Here is a 15,874-nt window from a genome sequence, read left to right on the forward strand (position 1 = left end):
CTCATTCACCTATCAACTTCCTATCTGCTTCACCAATATACTCCATTCACCAATCCACTGTGTCCATTTGCCTTACTCTATAACTGTTCCATTTACTTTTTCTTACTTCCCTTGCCTTGGTAATCACTTTCTCCATTTCCTTCTTCAATCTTTTATTCTCAAGTTCTACTATAGAATCCTCCTTAAACTTTTTTTTATAACCTCCTTTGTTGTCCTTGGTACTATACCTCTTTGAACCCAGAAATAGAATCTGGATCACTTTTTGAACCTAGAGATCATTTTCCTTCAAATTACCTCATTTTCTCTAAATTATTCCCCATTCATTCTCCCCAAATTAAACCTCTAATATATTTCACCAGTCCAAATCCCTCCAAGTCACATACAGTATTTCCTTCTGATTTGACTCTAGTTCTTTTTACTCCTGTTTCTTCTCCCACAAAAGTTAGAAGAATTTTAATTATTTCTTCAGAATATGAATTCAGAAGTGAGGATATTAAATATAAAAGTTGAACAAACAGCAGAAAATTAAATGTATTTTCAGATAAAAATGAAAGATTAACAAATAAAATCTTTGTTTTCATGTGGCTAGGGCTAGGAAAGGCTATGAACCAGGGGGATTAGGGAGTCTCTTTGCCATTTTATTTTTTTTAAAGAAAAACAAATATTGAGAAGGCCAAGAAAACTCTGAGGGGATTAAAAAAATCTAAACTATATTTTTAAAGCCAAAAGCTATAACAGGAAAAGTCAGGAGAAGTAAGAGAATAAAGTGGTTATTCCAAGGGGAGGGAGGAAATCGCATTCCATATTAGTAAATCAGTATTTTAGGCTGTGAAAAAATACAGAAGAATTTCTCTAAGAATCTCTCTCAGACAGGGAAAAGAAAAAATGAGATAGAGAAGCAGGTAGACTTAAGAGAAGAGACAACATAGATGCTTTCAATTTTCTCCTCTGCTTTTGGGGTGGTGAGAGAGTAAAGATAGGACATTTGGAGCAAATTACAGAGTAAGGAGTAGAAGTTAGGTCAGAAAAGGGAATGATTTGGCAGTATTAAGAAGTAACCTCATAGAGGAAGCTGGAGTGGGATGAGTGAGACAAGGGTCTTGAAATGGCTCTCCAGAGTGTGTATGTGGACCCTTCATGATATCAGGTTTTGCAAGGTTGGGTGGATCATCTCAGTAATAACTCCCATTAGTGGGGAGGAAGTAGTTGGGGACCAAAGGAGGTATGGCTTTGAGAAGGTGAAATAGTGGGGAATAGGTCTAAAGGGAGAGTGACATGGCATCTAAAGGGATAAGTGATGAGGGAAAAGACAAAGAATATACTCAGGTTATAAACTATTTCCTATTGTAGTCCATTGCCTTCATAGAGAATTAACATTCTTGGAAAAATATTCTAGAAAGAGAAAGGAATAAGAAAAAAGATGAAATGAAAAGACATTTCTTAGAAATGAGCACTAAAAACTAATGTTGCTGAAATAAAACAATGGATAAGGTGGGAAGTGAAATCCCCCCAAAATAAAAGCAATATATTTTTATTTGATCAGGGAAAGACAAAAGTAAGATAGGAAGGAGAGAGGCAGGTAGAGAAAAAGGAATACAGGAAAGGAAGAGAGAGAGAAGAACAATAAAGGTAAACTCAAGGAGATTAAGATTAAATAGGTAATAGAAGGGAGAAATAGGGGGTAGGAAGAAAATTAGTGTAAGTAAAACAAACTGAATAAAAAAAGTTTTTACTTGAGGAACAGAAACATGTATGAATATATATATATATATACATATAATATAAAAATATGTTTGATAGAAGAAAACACAAATCTAACAATTATAACCCTAAATGTGAATGGATCAAATTCCCCAGTGAAAAGAAAGATAAAAGAAATCAATATTCATATAGCATTTCCTGTGCACTGGGCACTTTCCTAAGAATTTTACAAATCTCCTCTCATTTTATCGTCACAACAACCCTGAGAGGTAGGTGCTATTATTATCCTCATTTTATAGTCAAGGAAACTGAGGCAGACAGAAGTTAAGTGACTTGCTTGGAGTCACACAGTTGATAAGTGTCTAAGACTCGATTAAAGGAATAGATAAAAAACCTAATGATTTGCTACATATGAGAAATACATTTAAAACACAGACATAAAAGGAATCCCATTCAAGATAACTACAAAATTTATGACATATCTAGGAGTCAACCTATCAAGGCACACTGAAAACATATAAATGCAATTATGAAACTCATTAAAGAAATAAAGAACAACTTAAATAATTAGAGTGACATTCATCATTCATAGATTGGCTGTTCAATAAAAATGAGCATACTACTTAAGTTAATTTACAATTTTAATACTACACCACTCAGATTACCAAGAGGATACTTTATAGAACTAGACAAAAGAATAACAAAAATTTTGGGGGGAAGAAAAGAATTAAAATCTCACAGGAAATAATTGAAAAAAACAAAAACAACAAGAAGGAATGAAAGGGGAACAAATATTTCCAGGCTTCAAATTATATTATAAAGCAGTAACCACTGAAACTACATGCTACTGATTGAAAAATAGACCCTGTCATATACCTTTTCATTTGGGAAGTAACTTAACTTCTGAGTGCTTTAGTTCTAGAACTCTCTAAGACTATCAATTGCAGAAGAAGTGCTGACCTGTATAGATACAGGAATTTTCCTCATCTGAAAATTCCCCCAAACCACAGGTCAAGAAAGGAAAAAAAGGAAGAACCAGAAATAATTCAACTAATAGCCCAATGTTCAATAATCTTGAGAGCATATGTTGGCAAAAAGCTCCTTGTTTGATATAGATTGCAAAGAAAACTAGAAAGGAGTTTTTTAGAAATTAGGTTGACTTTAGCAGCTGACACTAGATATCACAATAAACTATGATATAAAAACACAATAAACAATAATTTTTATTGCATAAAAATCTTTTTTAGAAAAAAATTAGACCATGTGCCTTTCATAATTATGGTTAAGGTGCAGATTCGGGGTAGGGTGAGAGAATTAGTCTTTAACCAAACATAGAATACAAGCAGAGGTATTCTGGAGCCAGCTCCCACAAACTCTCAAGAACCAACTGTTAAATTTTCAGAAATCAGCAAACTAAAAAAATAAAACCTTGATTTACTCTTTGGTTGATTGTCTAGGTTGAAATGTTAATAATACAATCTAAACTTAAAAGTGTGTCCTATGTACATTTTTTTTCCTACAGAGTAAATTGTTTTGCTTTGTTTTTTGCTTTTTGGAGGGGGGAAGGATGGGCAATTGGGGTTGTGACTTGCCTAAGGTCACATGGCTAATAAGTGTTAAGTATCTGAGGCTAGATTTGAACTCAGGTCCTCCTGACTCCAGGGCTGGTGCTCTATTCACTGCACCACCTAGCCACCCCTATACATAGTAAATTGTTCAACATTTATCAGCACACCCCATGGATACAGTTAATCGTAAAAGATAAAATAGATAACTTCTGCTATACAAATCTAAAGGAATGAATGAAAAAAATCTTTGCTTGAATATCTCTGATATCTAAGACATATAGGGAACAACAAACATAATAACGAGTCATTCTCCAATGTATATGTGTGTGTAACTAAAGAAAATGAACAGTTTTCAAAAGCTTTGCAAACTACTAACAATCTATGAAAGACTGCTCCAAATTACTAATAATTAGAGAAATGCAAATCAAAAGAATTCTGAGGATTCACTGTACATAAAAAAAATTGGCTAAGTTGCTAAATAATGGAAATAATCAGTGGTGGAGGGACTGAAGAAAGATAAGCATATCATGATACACTGTTCATAGAACTGCCTAATAATTCTGACAAGTAATCTAGAATTATGCTTAAAAAAGTAACTGAAATATCCATGATCTTTGACCCAGAGATTATATTGCTAAGGCACATATCCCAGAGAGTTCAAAGACAGAGAGAAAGCTCCCATATTATACTAAAAGATACACATTGCAGCCCTTTGTGTAGTAACAGAGAACTGGAAACAAAATAGATGTCCATATATTAGAGAATGGCTAAGCAAATCAGTTATTACCTGAATTTAACAGAATATTAGTAGAAGATGAGGCTGAGATTGCAGAGTAGCAAAAGTCAGCATAGTTAACTCTTCTCCCTTCCCCACCCCCAACTCCAAACAAATCTGGAAAACACATTAGATTAATTCCTGATGGGGGAATCCAAGGAAAAGTCACAGTGAGTTTTTTTTTTCTTTTTTTTAAGTCCTGGTCTACAGGGGGGAGACAGAGAAGTCTGTGGACACAAGGGATAAAGTCTGGCCAGGAGCAGCAGAGCCCTCCAGCACCCAGGGAAGGGCTGTGTACCCAAGCAGTAAGTGATCTCATTCCCATTTGGGGCACCACAAACGTGCCAACTGGCAGCCCACTTCTGAGTCACAGATCCAGGTGGACTATAGGAGAAAAGCTGTGTTCAGGGGTGGCATTCTGGGGTAAAGAGCAGCAGCAGGTCTGAGATTAGGAAGAGCAAGTTCAGAAGCAAATAGCAGTTGTGTGAGTCTGACCCCAGAACCAGAACAGAGTTTCAGTTCCAGCTATTAAGGCCAGCATGAAGTCTTAGAGGAAGAAACAGGAAGGAATTTCAGACCAAGGGTGAGCCCTTAATTCTGTGTTTCATAACCAGCAAAGCTTTCTAGTCTGTGATCAAACAGCAGTGTACCATTGCTTAGACCCAAACGCACATCAGGAACTTGCACAGCTCAGACCTGGAGGGCAGTAATCAGATTTTGTCCTGGATTGGACCACTTTGGGAGCCCTGGAATCTTACAGGTCGCTAGCCTGAGCTGTCCTGAGAGCCTGGAAAAACACAACAAGAAAAGAAAGCTGCACTAGGACTAGCCCAGACCTTCCCCCTAGAATTATACAAAGCTCAGCTCTAAAATCAAGACCAAAGTCAGACAGTAGGCTGGAAGAATAAACAACAATAACAAAAAAGAATGCCACTATAAAGTATCATCATGGTGGCTAGGAAACTAAAGCTGCAAGCCCCCAACAGAAGAGAATGACCCCCAAACATCTACAAGCAAAGTCTCAAAGAAAAATACAACATAGGCACAAATTTAACTAAAATTCCTGGAAGAGATAAAGTAGGAGTTAATTTTTAAAAGTTCTTTTTAAATAGTTGAAAATGTTTTTATAAATAAAATGAGAGGACTAAAATAAAAAAATTGAAAAAAAAATGAAAATTACAAAGAAAGAATTTGAAAGGGAATTAACAACTTGGCATAAGAGGTATACAATCTTGATCACAGAACAAACCTATGAAAATTGGAATGGACCAAATAGAAGCCAATAATTCCGTAAGACAAGAAATATTAAAACAAGGCGAAAGGACCAAAAAAAAAATAAGAAAGTGTAAGGTATTTTATAGCAGAAACAACTGACCTTGAAAACAGATTGACGAGAAAACATTTCACGATCATTGAACTATATGAAAACCGTGACCAAAAACAGAGATAAAACACCATATTTCAAGACATCATAAAAGAAAACCAGAACCAGAAGGCAACATGGAAATACAAAAAAAAAAAAAAAAAACCCAAGAACCTACTAGTCACTTCCTGATAATGAAAACTCTAAGGAATGTTAATAACTGAAATTCGGAACTTTTCAGGTCAAAGGAAAAATACTGCAAACAGTGAAAAAGGAAGAATTCAAATGCCGAGCAGCCACAGTTCACATCACACATGATTTTGCAGCCACCACTATAAAGAAGCAGAAAGCTAGGAATAACATATTCCAGAAGGCAAAGGATATAAATTTAGAGCCACGAATAATTTTCCCAGCAAAACTGAGTACATAATCCCAGAGGGGTAAAGCTGGAGAACTTCCAAGCATTCTGGATTAAGAGACCAAAGTTATATGGAAACTTTCAAGTTCAAACACAAGAGCTTAGAGAAACATAAAAAGGTAACAAAAATGAACAATGATAAAGGACCTAACAAGGATAAATTGCTTACATTCTAATGTGGGGATATGATACACCTGCCTCTTTGAATGGGAGCAGAATGGAACAAGCATTTATTAAGCACCTACTATATGCTAGGCATTTTGCTAAACCCTTAACAAATATTATTGCATTTAATCTTCACAACAACCCTGGAAGGTAGGCGTTTTAACAAACCCCATTTTATAGCTGAGAAATAGAGGTAGACAGAGGTTAAGTACATTGCCAGGGCCGCACATCTAGCCTGAGGCTGGATATGAAATCAGATCTTCTTACTTCCAAGCCCAATGCTTTATCCCATGTCACCTAGCTCTCTTGAATCCTATCATCATCAGGGGTCACAGATGGAGTCTAATTAGACAAGGCCTGAAGCAGCTCTGTTATGTCTTGATGGTCTTAAGAAAAGAATTGAAAGAGAAGAAAAGAGGACTATACTATGGACTGGGGTGGGAGGAAGGGAAAGGAAAGTTAGGAGAAATTATCTCACATAAGCAGGGTGAATAAGTAGATATAAACAAGTATAAATAAGTAGATATAAACAAGGAAAGGTGGGGGGAGAGACTGATACTTGAACCTCATTTTCATCTGAATTGGTCAAAGGAGGGAAGAATACACAAACATACAGTTGGGTACAGAAATACATTTCATTCAACAGGGAGATAGGAGGAAAAAGGGAGAAGGGAAAAGGGAAATTAGAGAGGTTAGATTAAGGGAGAAAGGTATTCTAAGCCAAACAAACACTAGCTAAGGATGTACAAAAATATTTGTACCCCCTATGAGGTAGCAAAGAATAGTGGTAGTAGATACTACTAATTAATTAATTAATTGATTGATTAAGAGAGGGGTACCTATAATTTGGAAAATGGCAGAACAAGTTGTGGTATATGAATATAATGGGATACTATTATACTGTAAGAAATGATGAAAGGGATGGTTTCAGAGAAAATTGGGAAGACTTGTATGAACTGATTCAGAGTGAAATGAACAGAACCAAGAGAAAAATCTGTAGATACAATTTTGATAGTTGATTAGTAATGATCAACCACCATGCCAGTGAAATAGTAATGAAGCCTGCTGCCTACCCCTAATAGAGAAGTGAAGGACTCATAGAACTGAATGAGATGTATCTTTTTTTGGATATGTCCAATGTGCAAATGTTTTGCTTGTAACAGGAGTTAAGTTTTTTAATTCTCATCTTTTTTTTGTACTTATCTTTTATTATCCCTAAATCATTTAATCATTAAATGATCTAAGGAGGCCCGTCAAAGGGAGTAAGGTCTTAGAGGGGTTGAAAACATTTCTATGACTATGTCCTGCAGAAAAGGTCATTTTGATAAGAGAATAGATTTGGAATGGTGAAATATTTTTAAAATGGTACTATTGCTTGATTTTCACCCTACCTTCTAACAACAGCATTGATCAGTGGGGAAAAAAACAACTCAGATGAGGTTGTTATATGGACATTAATTTAACAAGACTGGAGAGAACGTGTTTTGTTTTATGATTTTAAGGTATGCCTTACATCATTCTGAGAAACCATTATTAACAAATGATTAGAGGGAAAACAATTTTCTTTCATTTTCAAATGATGGGAGGGAGAGAAGATGGATTTTTTACTGAATGAAAAAATACAATTTTGTAAAAGAATGTTATTGCACTGTAAGAAGTAAATGAATATGAAGTATTCAGAAATACATGGGTAGACATGAACTGATGAAGAGTGAATAAAGTGAAGAAAGTAAAATATACACAGTAACTACAACAATGCAAATGTAAAGAATGAAAAAACAACCAAACCAACCCCTGAACACAGTTTATTTATAATGACCAAGATTTCCCTGGAGAAGAGATGAGGAAATATAAAATTAATAAGTGAACAAGCATTTATTATGCACCTACTATGTGCCAACCACTATGCTACACATTGGGGAAGGGAAAAAAGTAGTTCCTATACTCAAAAGCACTCACAATCTCAAAGGGAAGTCAATATATAAGCAACTCTGTATGAACAAGATATGTACAGCATGAATTGGAACCAATTGGGAAAGGTTCCTTTTCAAAGGTGATATTTTAAACTGAGACTTGAAGTAAACCAGGGAAGCAAGGAAATAGAGATGAGAAGGGAGAGAATTCCAGGCATAGAGGAAAGTCAATAAAAAATAGATGGAACTGGGAGATTCAGTATCATGTTCAAGGAAAAGCAAAGAGGTCAGTGTCACTGGATCAGAGCATATAGAGGAAAGTAAGGTATAAGAAGACTCAGAAGGGTATAAAGGGGGCCAGGTCATAGAGGGTTTAAAAGCCAAACAGAGGATTTTACATTTGATCCTGGAGGCAATAGGGAACCACTAGAGTTTGTTGAATTAAGAAGATCACTTGGACAGCTAAGTGGACTTGGTATGGACTTGAGTAGGGAAGAGACTGGGACATGGAGACCAACCAGCAGGCCATAGCAATATTCCAGGGGTAAGGTGCTGAGGGGCTGCACCAGGGTGATGGCAATGTCATTTGAGCAAGGGTGGCATATATGTATCTCCCTCCTCTATTTGCAGAGGTTGGGGTCACTGGGTGTGGAATATTACATCCAATGTCAGACTAGGTTGATGTATCGGTTACTTTTGCTGAAGTGTTTTTCCTTCTCTTTTTTCCACCTTTATTACAAAGGCTGGCTCCCTGGGTAAGGGATGATAAAGCTATAAATTCAGAAATGGATATAATGTGAAGCAAAAGATAAAAAGAAAAATTTAAATAAAAATCTAGGGATATACCAATGAGACAATATACTAAAACCTATGAAACAATTAACACTGTAGGTTCATAGTGACCGGATTGCAATCTCTTCTTTGTTCAGTCAGTCAATAAAGCAGTTCTCAAAGCAAAATTAGTTGTTTTGAAAATTAATGTTAGCGAAACAGAAAAAGGATCAATGAACTGTATATTTTCTTTAAAAGACCAGAAAATAAACAAGTTAGCAAGCAGAATAAATACAAAAAAAAACCTTCAAAGTTAGGGAGAAATTCAGAAACATTAACACTTTTGAAAGACCATTGAATTGAAAAAAAATATTAATTAAAAAAATAACACAGGATAGGGCAAGGATTTTTTTCCTCTTTCTTGGTATCCCCAGCCCTTAGCATTATGCTTAATAAATGTTTGTTAACTGACTAAATAAACCCTTAGCTAACATGATTAAGAACAAGAGAAAGAAGGAATATATTACCAAAATGAATAAAAGGGAACTCACAACAGAAAGGAAATAAAAAGCAATATTAGAAACTACTATGAGCTTGATGACTGTCTCCTCTAGAGGCTCACTGGGCTTTCGCTCCAGGAGAGCTCCACTTGGTGGTCAAGGGAGATATTGCATCCCCTTGCTCTGAATAGTGGCACACTGCTTTTCTGTATGTACACTTAGCATACAAGTCAATTATGACTGCTTAGAATACCACAAATAACACCAGTGTCACATTAATATGACACTATTATATGTGGCCCTATTTTTCCTCTTCCTTCGCCCATCTGTTTCCCCAACTGTACAGTCCTACAGTTTCACTGAAGAAAGGCTTTACTAAAGGCAATTGGAAAACATTTCAATGAGACTTTTGCCCAGAAAAAAAAAAAGAACCAAAAAAACCCCTTTAACTGGACATGATTAGGAAATACAGGCTTATTAAAAATAGTACTTTATGGTTACAAAGAACTTTTTCTGTAGCTTTTCTGATAACTTTTTATTTCTTCTTGTGTCATTTTATTTTTAAAAATATTTTTAGCTCTCTTTTTAAACTCTTGCTTCATCTTTTTCAGTGATTCTAGTTGAAGTTGTGCTCAAGCTGTATTCTTCTTTGAGGATTTGCTTGTAGATGTTTTGGAATCATTCTCTTCTTGTGGGTTTATGTCTTGAGCATCCACATCTCTATAATAGCTTTTTGTTGAGATTCTTTTTTTTTCTTCCCCTCATTTTTCCAGCCTACTTCCTGACTTCAGACTTTATGTTAGGCTCATGTTCTGAGCATTTTTAAAGGAAATGTCTGGTTTAAGCTTGTATCTTCCTCTTGGGTTCTTCTGCTCCTTTTCTAGGGTATTGAAGGTTGTATTATTGCAGGCTCACAAGACCTGCTCAGGCTGGGGATCTGCAAGTTTTCAGGGCTCTGAAAGTTATCTGATCCAAGGCAAAATTTATTACTACTCACTTGGTCTTAGTGCTGTATGTTCCTTACCTGGTTTTGGGATCAGGCAGTACACCTGTGAGCTTGCAATACCTGGATCAAGTTCTGGTAGAATACTGCTGGACTCAGCCATTGTCAGCCAGCTGGAAAGCTCTACAGGTTCAGAGAGACATAATTGCAGACTCTCCTTTGGTCAGTCAGTCAATAAAAATTTATTAAGTATATACTATGTGTAAGGCACTGTTAATTGCCAGGAGCACAAAGAAAGGAAAAAGACTGCTTTCAAGGAGTTCACAGCCTAATGGGGGAGACAATATGCCAACAATTATGTCCCAATAAGTTATATACAGGATAAACTGGAGATAATCAGTAGAGAGAAGGCACTAGCACTAGTGAGAGATCAAAAAAGACCAGAGATTTCAGTCCTTGTTATTTCCCTCCAGGCTTCTGACTGGGCTGGATGATAGAATTGAAACCCCATTCAACTCTTGGAGTCAGAGTCACACAGCTGTCTCCGTTTGAACTTGCTCCTTGCCCCATGCTAAAGTCTGCTCTTTGCTCAATACACAGCTTATGGCTCCCCAACTCTTTCTCTCTCCGCAATACCACCCACAGGCACGTGTTCCTTCCTCAGTCTGCTCTGCATCTGTGATGGAACAGAGCTGCCATGCTATTTTTGAAGCCTGTACCAGGTCAGGGCCACGCTGTAAGGGGTTTTGGACCTCTTCTTTTCAGGTTGGACAGTGTTTGTCCTTTCTCAGTTCCTGTGTGCTGGAATGCTCTGTGCTGTATGCTGCTGGCTAGACCCCTTCCCCAATGTCTGCAGACCTGTCTGTCTCGCTGTGCTGATTTGGTTAGAAATATGACTCACTCTCATATTTTACTAGATTTCCCCACCAGAACCTGGTGTGGTGCTTTTTCTAAATCTTTGTGAAGGAGCTGAGTTGGGGAGCTCAGCTATACTTCTTGCTACCTGACCATCTTATCTCTGCCTCTCTCCAAAGCACTTTCCCATTTGCTGCTTCCTTGATGCTTACAAGAACAAGATATTGAGTTCAAGTGTTGTCCCTACTTTAGAAAGAAAATAAGACTCAAAGAAATAAAGTGACTCGACCAGGGTCATATTAGATGTCAGACCTGGGATTCAATCAAATTTCCAGAGTTCTTTATTTATGTTTGACTATTTATTGTTTTCCCCCTCTAAACTCTCCTCTATGCTCTTTTTTTCTCATCAGCCTTACAAGAACCCTTAGCATGGGAACTAATGGCAGCTGCTAACATTATAAAGCACAAAGGAAACAAAGGTCTTAATGGATTCTAGCAAAAGTCATTATGATCTTAAAAAAAAAAAGTTATGCCTGTGGCTATAGAATTAATATATTTCATTTGTTTACTTCCTTGTGTGGAAAAATAAAAGAGAAATCCTATAGTCTGAAAGCTGGCCAGAACCAGATTAAAATGCAATTGACAAATGTTTAACAAAATAAATAAAAATACAATATAACACAGAGAGTGTTGATTTGCAGTTTTCTCAAGTTAATATCTGATCTACAGGGATCTATTTCTATTTGGGTTTCATACTACTAGATGTGAAAGTATGAATCAAATATATGAGTATAAAATTATAGATTTAAAACTGGGACTCAGAGGTTATTTGATTCACCTCTTCAGTTTTATAGATGAGGGAACTGAGGCCTAGAGAAGCTAAATGACTTATTCATGGTCACAGAGGTGACAGAACTAGGAGCTGAATCCACGTCCTCTTATTCCAAATCCATCTCTCTTTCTAATATACAATGTAAACATTTAATTCAGCATAGGAGTAACAACTGAAATTGTACTGGATTTAGAATCAGAGGATCTGGGTTCAAATTTCAGCAACATTAAGAAGCTGTGCAACTTTGGACAAGTAATTTTACCTCTGATTCTCAGGCTCTTCGCTTAGGAAGTGGTTGGACTTCGCCTCTAAGCTCCCTTATTTTCCTAAGTACGTAATGCAAGAAATGCATAAAGAAATGGGAGGGGAAAGTAATAAAAATATAATAATAACTGGCACTTACATAGCACCTGCTATGTGCCAGGCATTGTGCTATGTGCTTTACATTTGATCTCCACAACAATCCTGGGAGGTGGGTGCTATTATTATCCCATTTTGCAGTTGGGGAAACTGAAGCAGACTGGGGTTCAGTCATTTGCTCAGGGTCACACATCTAGCAATAATGATTATAATAAAAGCTAGGATTTATATAGCTATTACTATGTGTCAGGCTAAGGGCTTTACAACTATTACTCCTTACAGCAGTCTTGTGAGGTAGGTGCTATTATTGTTCCCATTTTACAGATGAGAAAACTGAGGCAGACAGCAGTTAAGTGACTTGACTAGGGTTAGGAAGTTGGTAAATGCGTGAGACCAGATTTGAGCTCGTCTTCCTGACTCCAGGCTCTGTGCTCTATCCTCTGAGACCTGACGGTGTTTAAATGAACTTGGGCATGTTATTTTCCTTCCCTAAATCTCAATTTCTTCATCTGTAAGGCGGAGACACAGGGAGGTGGTGAAGAAAGTACTCCGCTAAATTGGGAAATGGGAGCAGCGTGGGAATGTAGTCGAGGAGCCCTGAGTTTGAGAAAGAGAAAAAGAGAGGAAGTAAGAAGGAGAGGGAAAGAGAGGGAAAGGGAGAGGAAAAGAAGACTACACAAAGAGTGGTAAAGTGACATCTGGAAAGAGGGAAGGAATGAGAAAGAAGAGATAGAAAAGGGCTCGCTTGCCAGTTTCAAACATGGTGCCCGGAGCCTCTGTGACAGGCAGGCCACGTGATTATGCTCCTCCTGTGAGGTCTCTTGGGCTGGGCTCTTGATTGTCCCTTCTCGCTCTCCGTCCCGAGGCGGTCGCGGTTGTCAACCAGAAGCGATCATGGCAACCGGCCGGGCCGGAGCGCAGGCGGCTGGAGCTGCTGGGTCGGCTACGGCTGCGGGCGGGCGTGGGGCTCAGTGGGGAGGGTGGGGGCTGCTCCTGCGGGGGCCGGGGAAGCAGGGGCAACACTGAGCGCCATGCAGCGGGCCTGCGGGGATGGGCCCGCGGAGCTGCCGGCCTTGGAGGACTCCGGCGCAGAGGGGGAACCCGACCCCAAGGCCAAGCACAACGAGCGGCGGCCCGAACCCCAGTACGAGCCCAAGCCCGAGCCCAACAATGAACCCGAGCCCGACACTGAACCGGAGCCCTACACTGACCTGGAGCCCGAGCCCGAGGCCAAGCCCGAGCCCAAGCCCCAGCCCGAGTCCGAAAGGCCCCCGGAGGCCAAGCTCCAGACCCGGGTCCCTTCCTCAGCCCCCTTGACAGACCCGGCTGAGCAAGGCGACGTCAGCATCCAGGAACGCCGCCCCCGCCCGGTCGCCAGGACCAGGACCAAGATTAAAGGCAAGAAGGCCGCTGGACTGCGCGTGCCAGACGAGTCCCGGAGCCGCCGGCCTCTCACTGTCACCGTGGACAGCTCCAAGGCCAGGACCTCCCTGGACGCCCTCAAGATCAGCCTGAAGCAGCTCAAGTGGAGGGAGGTGAGCCCCTCCATCCCGCCCCTCTGGCCTCTGCCTCGATGCCTGGGAAGGGGCGATGTGGTCCCAGAGAACCAGCCCTCCTTCCACACACCCAGGCAGACTCTTGGTGCTCCAGAACTCAGGACCACCCTTCCTGACCTTGGCAGGATCAAAGACGTCTAAGTTACACCACCTCCCTGGGCTCCAGTTTCTCTCTTTTAAGGGATGGGGGAAGGAGGGGATTTGGAGGAGGTCCCTCCCAGCACTAAAGTTCCATGTTCTAACATTATATTTTTTAAAATCACTTCCAGCTTTGATATTTTGTGTTCTCTCTTGAAATGTTTTTAATTGGGTTCTTCTAGCCTCGATGTTCTATCTTTCAATGTGTCCAGTATTGACAGGCTATAGTCCTTCTTCAAACTAATTGCTCTTCCAGTTTTGACCCAAAACTTTCTAAGAATTATTTTCAACCTTGATGGTTTTATGTTCATACATTTAGAGCTGGATAAGCAGGTTAGATAAATCTCTAGGCCAACTCCTTCATTTTACAGATGAGTAAACTGAGACCCAGAGATATGTTAAGTGACTTGGCCAAGGTTTTGAGGCAATGGAGTTTGAACCCTTGTCCTCAATTCTAAAACCAACTTCTGCTTTTATATAATGATGCCGATTCTCACTCTGATGTTTTATGTTCTATGGTCTCTTTCATTCTGTGGTTTCCAGTTGAAAAAATGATTTGGTTCAATTAAAAACATTTGTTGAATGCCTACCACAAAAAAGACATTGTGTTATGTATAGTGGTGATGGGAGAAGGGGCAGTGATCTTGGAAATATAGATCCTGCTCTCAAGGAGTTTACAATTTAGTAGACAATGGTCTCAAAGGCCACTTCCAGCTCTAATATTCTGTGATCTTGGATCTCCCATGAATGTGGGTAATAGAAGATTGTTCTATTTTAGGGGAAGTAGTTTTTCTGTGATGTAGTGGAAAGATCATTAAATTTGGATTCAGAGAGGATCTTTGTTTAAATTTCAGCCCTTTTCCTTTCTATTCCTGCCTTTGTACAAGTTAGTTTCTTCTGTCTGGGCCTCAGGTTCCTCATCTTTAAAATGAAGTGGTAAATCTATGATTGACTAAGTGAACCATAATCCTTTTTAGTTATAAGTCTTATGATCCCATACACTGAGGTGATGGTCATCAAATTGTACAGCTAAGATTTAAAGCCAGAAACACCATCCAAACCATAAATTATGACTGTGCTCCTTTTATGGAGTTTTATGTTCCTTAAAGGTGCTGCCTGGGGCAAACAAAGCAAGTAAGTTTATGTAGAGTAAGACATATTCTCAGACCTGGCCAATATGGTACAGCTACTAGGTCTCAATTAAAGTATGATTATAATTTGTTTTGCTTGACTGCATAATTGTTACAAGGATTTTTTTTTTCTTTCTGTTTTTCAGTGGGGGAAGGGTGACAGGAAGGGTAGGAGATAGAATAGAGAAATAAAGAAAGAAAACAAGGTCATTGAAGCATTTAAAAAATTAACAGAACAGAAGGAATGCAAAAAAAAGGAGGATAGCTATAATTTGGAAGTTATATTTTAAAGTTGTTACATATTTAAAAATAAAAGCAAACTATACATAATAGAGAGTCACAGTTTTCTCTTTTTCTGTTCTATTACATATATGGAAGCACTCATTTTATTTAATGTTATTTTACTTCTGAATAACAAAAACAAGTCATTTTAAATAGCTGCCAGTCAAATCCAATGCCAGGTTTATTTAGAGGAGCAGCCAGCATTCTAGGTATATGTGATTGAATTTGGGAAAAAGCCTACCACTCTATGTGTAAGTTCATCTTCCTTTTCTCATTCTTCTCTTTTATAAGAGGGCTAGGCTAACTCACAGATGATTCCATTTTAGATAATATCCAATCAACCATTGGGATTTGATTCAACTCTTTCCTTCACATTTATTGCTGTTTTACTTTCATTTCACAATAGAAAATAGTGCAACATTTAAATAAGACCAGTGGATGGAAGGATTGCAAATTAGCAAAACAAAGTCAAAATTCAAACCATTGTTTTTGCAAAATGAAGAGATGCAATCTTCCTCTCTCTCTCTCTCTCTCTCTCTCTCTCTCTCTCTCTCTCTCTCTCTCACACACACACACACACACACACACACACACACACACACAC

At 38.5% G+C, this 15,874-nt stretch overlaps 1 protein-coding gene across 1 annotated transcript in view; it reads left to right on the forward strand.

Moving 5' to 3' along the window:
* The first annotated feature begins 13,041 nt into the window (after positions 1–13,041).
* The window catches only part of TTLL11 (tubulin tyrosine ligase like 11), a 264,316-nt gene continuing 261,483 nt past the window's right edge, over positions 13,042–15,874 (forward strand). Inside the window, exon 1 of the mRNA XM_069073757.1 lies at positions 13,042–13,699. Within this exon, the coding sequence (XP_068929858.1) occupies positions 13,196–13,699 (504 nt within the window). The 5' untranslated portion in view covers positions 13,042–13,195. The remainder of the gene's footprint in view (positions 13,700–15,874) is intronic.

This window comes from Petaurus breviceps, unplaced genomic scaffold (assembly GCF_028583685.1).
Source record: "Petaurus breviceps papuanus isolate PSGF00001 unplaced genomic scaffold, PetGlider_PUasm1.0 90879, whole genome shotgun sequence".
Classification (NCBI taxonomy): domain Eukaryota; kingdom Metazoa; phylum Chordata; class Mammalia; order Diprotodontia; family Petauridae; genus Petaurus; species Petaurus breviceps.